This window comes from Hyperoodon ampullatus, assembly GCF_949752795.1.
Source record: "Hyperoodon ampullatus genome assembly, chromosome: 11".
NCBI lineage: Eukaryota > Metazoa > Chordata > Mammalia > Artiodactyla > Ziphiidae > Hyperoodon > Hyperoodon ampullatus.
Genome location: NC_136924.1, coordinates 37,998,408 through 38,009,477, shown reverse-complemented (window position 1 = coordinate 38,009,477; position 11,070 = coordinate 37,998,408). Strand labels below are relative to the sequence as shown.

Sequence of the window (11,070 nt, the reverse complement as noted above, 5' to 3'; positions counted from 1 at the left end):
TCTCCATACCATTCCTTTACCAGTGTAGAGTAAAAAAGATGATTTTAAAAGCACAAAAATGTGCTAAAAGATAAACTAGCAATGGAATGACGAAACCCTTGAAAATCTTTATTTTGGTGTGTTATTTTTTGAATGTTTAACTCACTGTTTCGGCCAATAATTTATGGTAGAATAACAGTAAAAACAGCAAAATACGGTCCCTCGCCCAAAACGGGCGTCATTCCCCGCTGGTGCCTTTAAGGGGCGTGACCCGCCCTCCTCTTGGTGACGGCACTTCCGCTTCCTGCCGCACGCTGCCATTTCCACTTGTACCCTGCGACTTGCTTCAGGGGCGAGGGCTGCAGCTCTGACGTCGCCTGTGCTCCTTGAAGAGTGACGGTACCACGGAACCGGAGCCATGGTGAGTGCGTGCTCGTGGCTGAAGGGCTGGGAAGTGGGAGACGGGGTTCCGTTCTCTCACTAGCTTGTCGGGGCCTTAGAACGTGCGCCGTCTCGTCCGCCCGGCCCGGGCGGCCGCGTAGCCCGAAGCACTGTCTTCTCTCCCGGCCCGGGGTTAGAAGTCTAGAGGACTCAGGGTCTCAGGTGCTGTGCTGGGGCTTCTTTCCGCAGTTTGTGCTCCTGGCCGAAAGCCTCCGGTGAGCAGAGGGGGCATGGCCCAACCTGGGGGAAAGAGACAAACCCACGTAGGAGAGAGTCGAAAGCTGGATGGATGGGGAAACTTGGCTCCATCGGTTTTCTTTTTCTTTTGGGGGGATCTCTAGAGTATGGGGTGGAACCCTGGATTTGGGTCAGCCCTCCCCTACCCCCCTTTCCCCATTGCTGATGTTCAGGAGAGGGAGCTCTCCATGGGTCTGCGCGCCTAGTGCCTGCCGCGAGTTACATGGGCCAGGGATTAAAGTGGCCTTTGGCGTTTGGGGGCTGTGGGGAGCGTGGAGTGAACCCCAGCCTGGAATGCAGGAAAGACTCTTCCTGCGAGGCGGTAGCCTCTGAAATCAGAAGTGCTGGTAGCACCACGTGCGGCTCCTTTAAAACTCTTGATGGTCTCCAACTTTTTAGTCAGATCTTGTGGCCTGGTAGCTAGTTTTGGTTGGCACTTAGTAAGGAGGGAAGAGTTTACAAGACACTGATTTCCTTAATGAGGTTTAATCCTTTTAACGGATTTTGGATCCCCGCGGGTATCTCCCCTACTGCCCGCCCCGCCCCCATTTTGAAGCTAGTACGTGGCTGAGCCTAGAATTTAAAGCTTCTAAACCGGTGCTCATCTTTCGCAGTGCCGTGAAAAGTTTTGGAATCGGTTGGTCTCAGTTAAATGCATTTAATAGACCTAACGCTTGGTATGGAGAGAGTGAGCATGCACTATTTGTTGTTAAATCAAAACCTTGCAGGTTTCGGCTGTCTGGTATGTGGGGAAATCAAACGCATCAGGCTACGGGTTACAGTTGCCTAGCAGTAAGATTTCATTCATTCATTCATTCATTCATTCAGTTAGCCCTTGGAAAAATTAAAAGGTGAATAAATACACATTAAGCAAATTTCAGTTGCTATTTATAAGGTGGCTTGGTTTTAAAGTTGAGTGGAATTTTTGTTGTTGTTGACTTTTGTTAAACCAATAAAGTGACTCTTCTTTGATCGTGTTGGATCTCCTGAAGTCTCCCCTTTTGTGCATTTTATGTTTATTAAGAGTTGAGAATCCTAATTTCCAGAGATGAGCTATTGGAAACTGCAATAAAAATATCTGGCATTTTAAAAAGTATATTTATGAGGAGTGATAGGAATAAAAGTGTTGCTGGAAACTTTATTGTTTAAGAGGAGGGTGACGTTATTGAGCATTAGATTTTGACAGACATAAGTTGTGATTTCTCAGATAGCCACCAAAAGAATACAGATAAATAACTCCAAACCACTAGAGGGGGAAATAGTGGGGAGAAAAGACTCAAAGGAAGGAGAGAAAAGGAAACCGAACAGGTGGGACAAATAGAAGGCACAAAAGAAGGGAGATTTGGACCCAATATATCAGTACTTAAATAAATATAGGAAGGCACTAAATGCTTCACTTAAAAGACAGGTTGGGCTTCCCTGGTGGCGCAGTGGTTGAGAGTCCGCCTGCTGATGCAGGGGACGCAGGTTCGTGCCCCGGTCTGGGAAGATCCCACATGCCGCGGAGCGGCTGGGCCCGTGAGCCATGGCCGCTGAGCCTGCGCGTCCGGAGCCTGTGCTCCGCAACGGGAGAGGCCACAACAGTGAGAGGCCCACGTACCGCAAAAAAAAAAAAAAAAAAAAAAGACAGGTTGAAGTAAAAAGAATGGGGAAAAATAATCAGTAAAGATAGTGGCTGAAAAATAAGGTACAAGTAAAATGAAAATGACATAATTACAAGAAGAAATAGACAAATATGCAATTATATAGCATTTAATTGATCTTGAAGCCAAAACATCAGTGTGGAAATAGAAGATTTGAACAGCACTGTGAATAAACTTGATCTAGTGGTCCTAGTGAAATCAGTGAATACTTTACCCATCAATTATAGAAGACACTTCTCAAGCAGAGAACATTTATGAAAATTGGGCACCAACTGGGTCATAAAGCAAGTTAAACAAATCTTAAAAGATGATAATAATATAGACCATGGTCTCCCAACCAAAATACAAATGACTTAGAAATCAGAAACAAAGTGTTTAGAAAGAAGATATAAAGAACTCGTGGGTCAAATTGAAAATATATAAGGGAAATTTGAAAACAACTGAACAATAATGAAAATACCAAATATTGAGAGTATGTAGGGTACAAATGAAGTACTGGAACCTAAAATGCTTGGTGAGGGAGAAATAACATGAAAAGTCCCTTCTGGTGAGATTAATCAAGGAAATAAGCAAAAAGTTATAAATAAGGAGTAACAAACTTGAAGGAGACATAATTTGCAAACATTGAAAAGAAAGGATATTATGAACAATGTGATATCTATAAATGTAGAAATTTAGATGAAATGAACAAATACCTGAAAAAATAGAATCAAAACCAAGTCAAGTAGAAATAGGACGGCTGAATAATAATAAAGAAACTAAGTTAATATACCGTATGTTAATTATAACTCAATAAGAAACACTAAAGTTTTTTGACATGAAAAAACTTTACACCTACTTTAAAAAATAGCTTTATTGAGATAATTTGCATACCATAAAGTTCCACTCTAAAAGTGTATAACTCAATGGTGATCATTTTGTAATGTATAGAAATATCAATTAATGGTGTTGTGTTTTGCACTTGGAACTAACACAATATTGTGGTCAATTATACATTAATTTTAAAAAACAAAACCAAAACTAGGTGGTAGTAGAAAAAAAGTGTATAACTCAGTGGGTTTTCTTATATTTAAAGAATTGTGCAACCATCATAAGAAAATATTAAAATTGGTTTTATCTCGGGAGTGTAAAAGTAACATTAGAAAAACTTTAAAAATAAAGGAGAAAGGTCTAATTCATCCAACTCAGTACAAAAAACATGACAGAATTCAACATCAATTTATTTATAACAGAAGAAATTCTTAGTATACTACGGAATACAGTGAATTTTCTTAAGCTGAAATATCTTAAGAGTAAGTCTAAAAGATATTAAAACTTTTGGAGAAATTACAAAGCTTTATTTAAAAGCACTAAAGGTAGATATATATGTTTAAATGGGTTGACAGATTCTGTATCCTAAAGGTGTCTTATCCTAATTGGGATTACTTCAAATCTACAAATCAGTCCCAGCAGGCTTTTTTTGTACACCTTGAAAAAGCTGATTCTAGAATGTATGAATAGAGCAAATAATTAGAGGTCTCCTCCAGCCCTTGCCTAATTCCTCACCACCCTGGGACCATGACAAATTCACCCAGTGCGATGTGTTGGTATTAGGGAACAGGCATCTTGGTGCAATCAGGCTATTGGTGCCACTTCCCCTGACGTCACTTCCTGCTCCTCTGGGGGTGGGTCATTTCTTTGTCCTTACGGCATCAGGCAGGAGACCGCCGAGGCGGACTCAATGGTGAGTGTTCCCACTGGGGCCATCACCCATGGGTCACCACCTAGAACCGCGGTGCCGCGGCTACGTGCCGCGGTTACGTGCCGCGGTCCAGCCTCCAAACCCAGGGTTCGACGGCACCGCTGCGGGCGAACTGCTCGGTGCTCAGGAATGGTAACGTGGGCTGCACCCGGGTTATGTCTATAATAAAATATATATTTGTAAAAAGAATCACAGGGAAAACAAACGAGAAATTAATAAAAATGGTTAAAGTTGAGAGGTGAAGATGGGGTAGAAGGAATGGAATAGGCCAGGCACCACCCAGTTTGCTCCCTACGTGTGTTATTTTGAAACGGATCCATTGAGGTAGTATTTTATCCATAGGTATTACAGTATGTGACTATAAAATAAGGATTTTCAACAACTGCAATGCCACTACAATACCCCAAAATTTAATAATTCCTTAATATCAAATATCTAGTATTAGAATCAAAGGCTGGGACTTCCCTGGTGATCCAGTGGTTAAGACTCCACAGCTTCCACTGCAGGGGGCGTGGGTTCGATCCCTGCTCGGGGATCCCAAATGCCCTGCGGTGTGGCCAAAAAAAAGCATCAAAGGCTGGATCCGATTTTTTCTTAGCTCTCTGCCCATGCCCCCCCACCCCAAGACAGCTTGATCACAGATGTTTTGTTAAGAGGGGCAGTGGTCACATGGTATTTTTTGTGATGTTGGTAGCTATTAAAATCAATGTCTGGATCCGTTAATTTGGATTAAATTAGTATGGGTTGCAAGATGGTGCTATTTAATTGTATCATTCTTTCTTTATTAGGTGGAATACAGGAGAAACTTATCCTCTGCTATTTGCTTACCTAGTAACAGTCTGTATAGGAAAGGCAGGATAAATGCTCTACAGTTTACCTTTACCAGTTTCCAAAACACTGACTTTGGAACCATGTAGATGTTTTATATATTTTTAAGAATTTTTTTAAAAAGCAAGCTAAATAAGAAGGAGCCCTAATTGTATATCAAATTGATAACCACAGGAAAAAAATAATTTGAGTAACTTTTGAATATAATACTCTGGACGGCTTTAGTCAGATATATTCTAAGAATAAAAAGAAATGTTGGGGCTTCCGTGGTGGCACAGTGGTTGAGAGTCCGCCTGCCGATGCGGGGGACATGGGTTCGCGCCCCGGTCCGGGAGGATCCCACATGCCGCGGAGCGCCTGGGCCCGTGAGCCATGGCCGCTGAGCCTGTGCGTCCACAGCCTGTGCTCCGCGGCGGCAGAGGCTGCGGCGGTGAGAGGCCCGCGTACCACAAAAAAAAAAAAAAGAAAGAAATGTTGACCTTGGTGGATTTATAGTTGGTGGAGGTAGTATTGGTATAGCAATTCTGAAACAATTTTATATGTATTGTAGGGTAGAATAAATGAGAAAATATTTTGATGTTTTGGAAACCGGGATTCTTACTGAAAACAGAAGAAGATTCAAATATTGAAGGGAATAGAGGGAACTTTGTGCTAGGTTTCTATAAATTATACCTTAGTTTAGATTTAGTAAATTCGGGGGAATATGGAAATCCAAATTTAGAGATTACCCCATGTGACTGAAATGGGTACTGAGCCATGGAATCCTGTAATTATCCATTTGCAATAATATTAGCAAGCATTAGGCTAAAGAGGCAAAAATACATAAGCTTTAGTATATATTATTGGATTATGTAATTACTAATTTTTTTTTCTTGAACCTAATATTTTCATTTTTCTAAATTGAGAGTGGGCAGGCCAGTGTCAATTATTAAATGTGTGTGTTTGGGGGAGGGGGAGCTGTGAAGCTGACCATTGTCTCTCTCAATTGTTGATTGAAGTATTTTGTGACTTGTCTGGAACAACTTCTAGTTCAGTTTGACTCATGCTTTGATTCCCCCCCATAGACTGAGGCTGATGTAAATCCGAAGGCCTACCCTCTTGCAGATGCCCACCTCACCAAGAAACTATTGGACCTCGTGCAGCAGTCATGTAACTACAAGCAGCTTCGAAAAGGAGCCAATGAGGGTAAGGCAACCAGTGAGTGCTCCAGGAAGAGTGCTAAAGGCACTGTCCCTGTATGGGGTCTCTGGACTAGATTTCCGGTATGGAAAGAGGGCTGGATGCTCTTGATTAGGCCCAACATGAGGACCTAAGAGCAGCAGAGTGTGGTCTGTGGGTTAGCACTGGGTCACAGAGATAAGCAATCAGGAATAAGCATTTGAACAATGCCGTGGGGCATTGAACTTGCTCGGTGAGTTGCATGTGGTATGAGCTTTCCAGAAGTATAGATCGTGGCAGATTGGGATGGTAAAACCCTGATCCTTGATCACAGAGTTTGAGAAGTGCTGCATTGCACTGCTTCGTGCTCGTGGAGGTTGTGTGAAAGCTGTTCGAGTCAACCAGGCAAGGGGTGGTGGTGACTTGGATGAGTGTGGTAGCAGAGGACAGGAAAGAAGGGCTCTGATTTAGGATGTGTTTGGACAGAATTGATGGGTTTGAGGTAGGGTTTGAGAAAGGCATTGGGGATGAGTAATTGGTGCTTGGCTCCCTATCACTTCCCGAGGCCACTATGGGGCACAGAATTGCTTAGTCCTGGAAGTTTTGCCCAGTTTTCTTGCACCTGTTTCTTTTCCTTGGAAATTGCTTTGTTGTGGCTTCCCTGCCCCAACCCCACATCACCTATTGGCCTCATGTTCTTCTCTCTACAGCCACCAAAACCCTCAACAGAGGCATCTCTGAGTTCATTGTGATGGCTGCAGACGCCGAGCCCCTGGAGATCATCCTGCACCTCCCACTGTTGTGTGAAGACAAGAATGTGCCCTACGTGTTTGTGCGCTCCAAGCAGGCCCTGGGGCGAGCCTGTGGGGTCTCCAGGCCTGTCATCGCCTGTTCTGTCACCATCAAAGAAGGCTCACAACTGAAGCAGCAGATCCAATCCATCCAACAGTCCATTGAAAGGCTCTTAGTCTAAACAGGTGGCCTCTGCCACACTCCCTGCTGCTGACTCCTACCCCAGGGGTTATGTATCATTTGTCTGTTAGCATATAGTATTTCCAGCTACCTTCTATTGTTATAAAATATTTTAGTGCTCAATTTGGTTTTTGTATTTTTGTATTGTTTTTGTCTTATTTTTAGGTTGTCATCTCCTCCCCAGCCTCTCCTGTAATCTCCACTTCCACTCTCTCTCTCTGCCATCTTATCCTCCCTTTTGGAAAATGCATGCCCAGAACAGGTGGAAGCAGAGTGGTTGACACCATTCAAAGGCAGGGAAGAGCCAAGGTAGAGATTTGGTTCCAGCTTTCAGGTGCCACCTTCCTACTGTGCAGGGCATGATGGAAGTAAACACTGTCCACTTTGTATCCTTTGTGCCCAGCATACAGGATCGTGTTTGAATAATCAAGGGGTTTCCTTTGCTCTCTAGGGTATTATGTATCATTTGGGGAGGAAGCATGTATTCTGTGAGGTTGTTGGGTGTATGTCCCAAGAGTCAGTTTCTGATGTACCCCTGCTGTTTGCTTTTGGTAATATATTTCCCCCCAACTCCCATCTATGCCTCTGAGGGTGGCAGGGCAGCAACATACCAAAGAGATATGCTGCAAAATTCCAGAGGCGCCTTGGTGAGTGAGACATGGGACAGTTGACCTAGGTCTTGAAGGTGTGGCAAGAGGTTCTGGAATGGAGGATTCTGGGCCAGTCATGGAGAACTGGAAGCTACAGCAAAGATGATGGAATTCAAGGGAACATCCTTGCTTTGGTGAATGGAGATTTCTTCAGTAGACACTTGGTACCAGCTGAGAGCCCTTACCCCTTGCCTGTTTCCTGCCATGATGTGGGTCAGATGGATGTATTCTCTATCACATCAGAAGGACAGTGCTAATGTGTCATTCTTGTGAGCATCCTAATAAAGAACACATATATTCGTACTCCAGTTTAAAGAAAGTGTGATTCTTGTTAGGAGTCCAGCTAATACTTGAATGAAGCATTAGAATGGTTACTAGTTTCTTGAACTTTTCACCAAGAAGGTGTGGAAAAGCCGTTACCTCCACCAGATGATTTCTGGTAGTTCAAAATGTCTTGTTCAGTCATTGAGGTGTTGCTGTCACTCTAGAGCAGTATTTCTCAACCTCAGCTGCCCTGTATGTTGTAGAATGTTTAACAGCCTCCCTGGCCTTTACCCACTAGATGTCACTAGCAATCTTCCCCGTCTCCCCAGACATTGCCAACTGTTCCCTGGTGGCAGAGTCACCCCTGGTTGAGAATCACTGTTGCAGGACTAGGGCTCCTAGCAGTCCTCCACACGTGCTAGAGAGCGGGGGAGCTGGTATTGCTGACTGAAGCTGCTGCCACCTTGCCTGCCGCATTACTCTAAAAGTACCATGAGAGCCTGATACCTCCTCTACCTTGAGAAATTTTCTTCCAAAGTATAAACAACTGGATACCATAATGGTCATATTAATGAGAATGGATTACATTTAGTTTACTCTTGGCCAGCTTGGGCCAGTGTGACCACTCCAGCAGTGGGTTCCTGGGGAACCTAAAATCACCCTGTCATGCTAAGGCCTGTTCTGTACCTACTGAGCTCGTCATGTCCCCCAGCTCACTCCAGTGTTTATATACACCCCCCCTCCCACCCAAAGTAGTTTTCTATCTGGATGGTGGAGTCTGAGGTAGTACTTTCTTTTGTTGTATATGTATCTTTACGATCATCGAAAAGACTGAAGTAATTTGGGGGTGGAGGGAGATCAAGTAATCCAACCTCAGGAATTCACTGGTGGTCCAGTGGTTAGGACTCTGAGCTTTCACTGCCAAGGGCCCAGGTTCGATCCCTGGTCAGGGAACTAGGATCCCACAAGCCATGGGGCATGGCCAGAAGAAAATAAAAAAAGGTAATCCAACCTCCACTTAGATGGAAACTAGGGCATACCCACCAGAACCCTGAGAAATGGGGTGGGGCAGGGCTCCTGGGATCTTCATCTCTAGGGTCCATCTGGAGTGTTAACTCAGTTCCCGCAGCTTCATTGTAAGCCTTCAAAGGACAGGGCGCCGATTTGTGATCACCCGAAAACACTCCATGGCTCTTATCCCTGTTCCTAATGGCTCTGCTACGTGTCTTGTGTCTGCTTCTCTGCCATGTTCTATCTTTGCTCAGTGTTTCATATTTGGATTCTTGAACACTTCAAATCTGTTTCTCAGATTCTTTGTACTTGGTATTCCTTTACTGCACTAGTGGCTTTCTCCTCATGCTAGTCTTAATTCAAGTACCACTTTTTAAGGGCCTTTACTAGCTACCTCATCTCATGTTTCCTTTACCCCTAGCACTGTAACATTCTGTTTTTTAACTTGTCCTTAGCTAATATCTGAGGTTGTTTTCTGATTATTGCCCTCGTTAGGAACTTGTGTGACTGTGATCCCCTAGCACCTGCAGCAGTGCCCTAATACTGATGCTCCAAAAGTATAGAATGAATAATTCCTAAAAAGCCTAGACATGCAAGCAAGAAGGAAATCTAGTAATTCCATTCAGCCACCTATGAAGTAGATTGCAAATTTTTGTGTGTAAACATTTTATTTTGGAGAGAGAATCCATTAGGCCTCAAAGGGTCCTCTGACCTCAAACACTGGTTAGGAATTTCTGTTTTAGAATAAGTTTCCTGAAACCGTTTTCTCAAGAGGACCTATGATTAAGGAATATTTTTACATTAACAGTAATGGTCTTGTTAAAGAGATTATTCATTCGTAGTATTCTTAAGTACTAAACAATGCATTTCCATTATCTTTAATCTCAAACTGATGTGACGAGGAAGGGAGGGAGAGGAGCTTGTTCTAGGCACTTAGTATCCCTTAGGGTCCCTCTTCTCAGTGTCAGCTAAGTTACATTTTGAAAAGTCAAGAATGTGCTTTAGCAGATATATCTGCTTGAGGGAGAGTGGGGGTATAATTGCTTGTTTTCTGAAGGAAAAAAAATTTTAAGTAGCAAGTCAGTATTTTCCATGATACCCTGTGGCAGCCAGCCTCCAAAATGTTCCCCAGTGACACACACAGCCACCCCCCAGAATTCATGCCCTTCTGTGTGAATGCTCTGAGACCAGCCTACACCAACTCAGAGCTGGTCTAGCTGCAGGACTCAGTATTATGGAATGACACGTGACATTCAAGTTTCTATAAAAGACATTGCAGCTTCTGCCTTCATGTCTTTGGATCACTTACTATGACAGGAATCATAGCCATGTTATAAAGACTTCTAAGCAGCCTGTGGAAAGTGCCTTGAAGCCTCTAGCCAAAAGTCAGCACCAACTGCGAGCTGTAGGAAATGAGTCTATCTCATTTGTACTTGAGGGATTTTAATTTATAGAGGTGACTGAGTGATGACATGGAGAAGTTGGTACTACTGAAAGAAGAATTTATTACTTTTCCCAAGAGGAGGGTGCCGGTGTGCCATGCAGGACCACAGAGAAAACACCAGGTTTTGGTCAGGCAGCAGAAGCAGGAGCAAGGGGAAAGCTTAGGCCACAGCCCTTATTGGGGTTTCTTTGGCAAAGGCAAGGCAGGGCAGAGTAAACATCTTAGGATTGGCTAGTTTGAACAATTCTGGTGGGCTTTGGGCTATAAGGGTGGTCTCTAGTTGCCTGGTACCCTGCCCTGATAATTTAAGGCAAGGGCAATACTGGCTTGGTGTGTGACGTAGATAAAGGAGGTGCTTGGCTTGCATGAGAGGTATGCTCCCAAGTAAGTTTTTAACTGTCTTTAGTAACTAGTTAGCCCTGGGAGGAGCAGTCTCTCCAACCATTTGTAAGGCCCCCCAGCTTATGTCAAAACATAAAATACAGAAAATAAAAAACGTGATTAATACAGCCTCCCTGCAAGTGGATCCTCCAGCCTCAGTCAAGCTTTCAGATGACAGCAGCCCTGGGCAACATCTTTTTTTTTTTTTTTTTTTTTTGGTTTCTTTTTTTTGCAGTACACGGGCCTCCCACTGTTGTGGCCTCTCCCGCTGCGTAGCACAGGCCCCAGATGCGCAGGCTCAGCAGCCATGGCTCACGGGCC

The 11,070-nt window shown here is 43.7% G+C and overlaps 1 protein-coding gene across 2 annotated transcripts; it reads left to right on the top strand.

The window, feature by feature from the left end:
- The first annotated feature begins 314 nt into the window (after positions 1-314).
- Positions 315-7,115, top strand: SNU13 (small nuclear ribonucleoprotein 13). Of its 2 annotated transcripts, none has more exons than XM_079714745.1 (3): positions 315-400; positions 5,934-6,054; positions 6,738-7,115. In XM_079714745.1, the coding sequence occupies exons 1-3, from the start codon at positions 398-400 to the stop codon at positions 6,998-7,000; spliced, it is 387 nt and encodes a 128-aa protein (XP_079570871.1). In that variant the 5' UTR covers positions 315-397; the 3' UTR covers positions 7,001-7,115. The 2 variants fall into 2 exon arrangements, with proteins under 2 accessions (XP_079570871.1, XP_079570872.1); XM_079714746.1 differs by lacking the exon at positions 315-400 and adding an exon at positions 3,991-4,023.
- Positions 7,116-11,070: the final 3,955 nt, after the last annotated feature.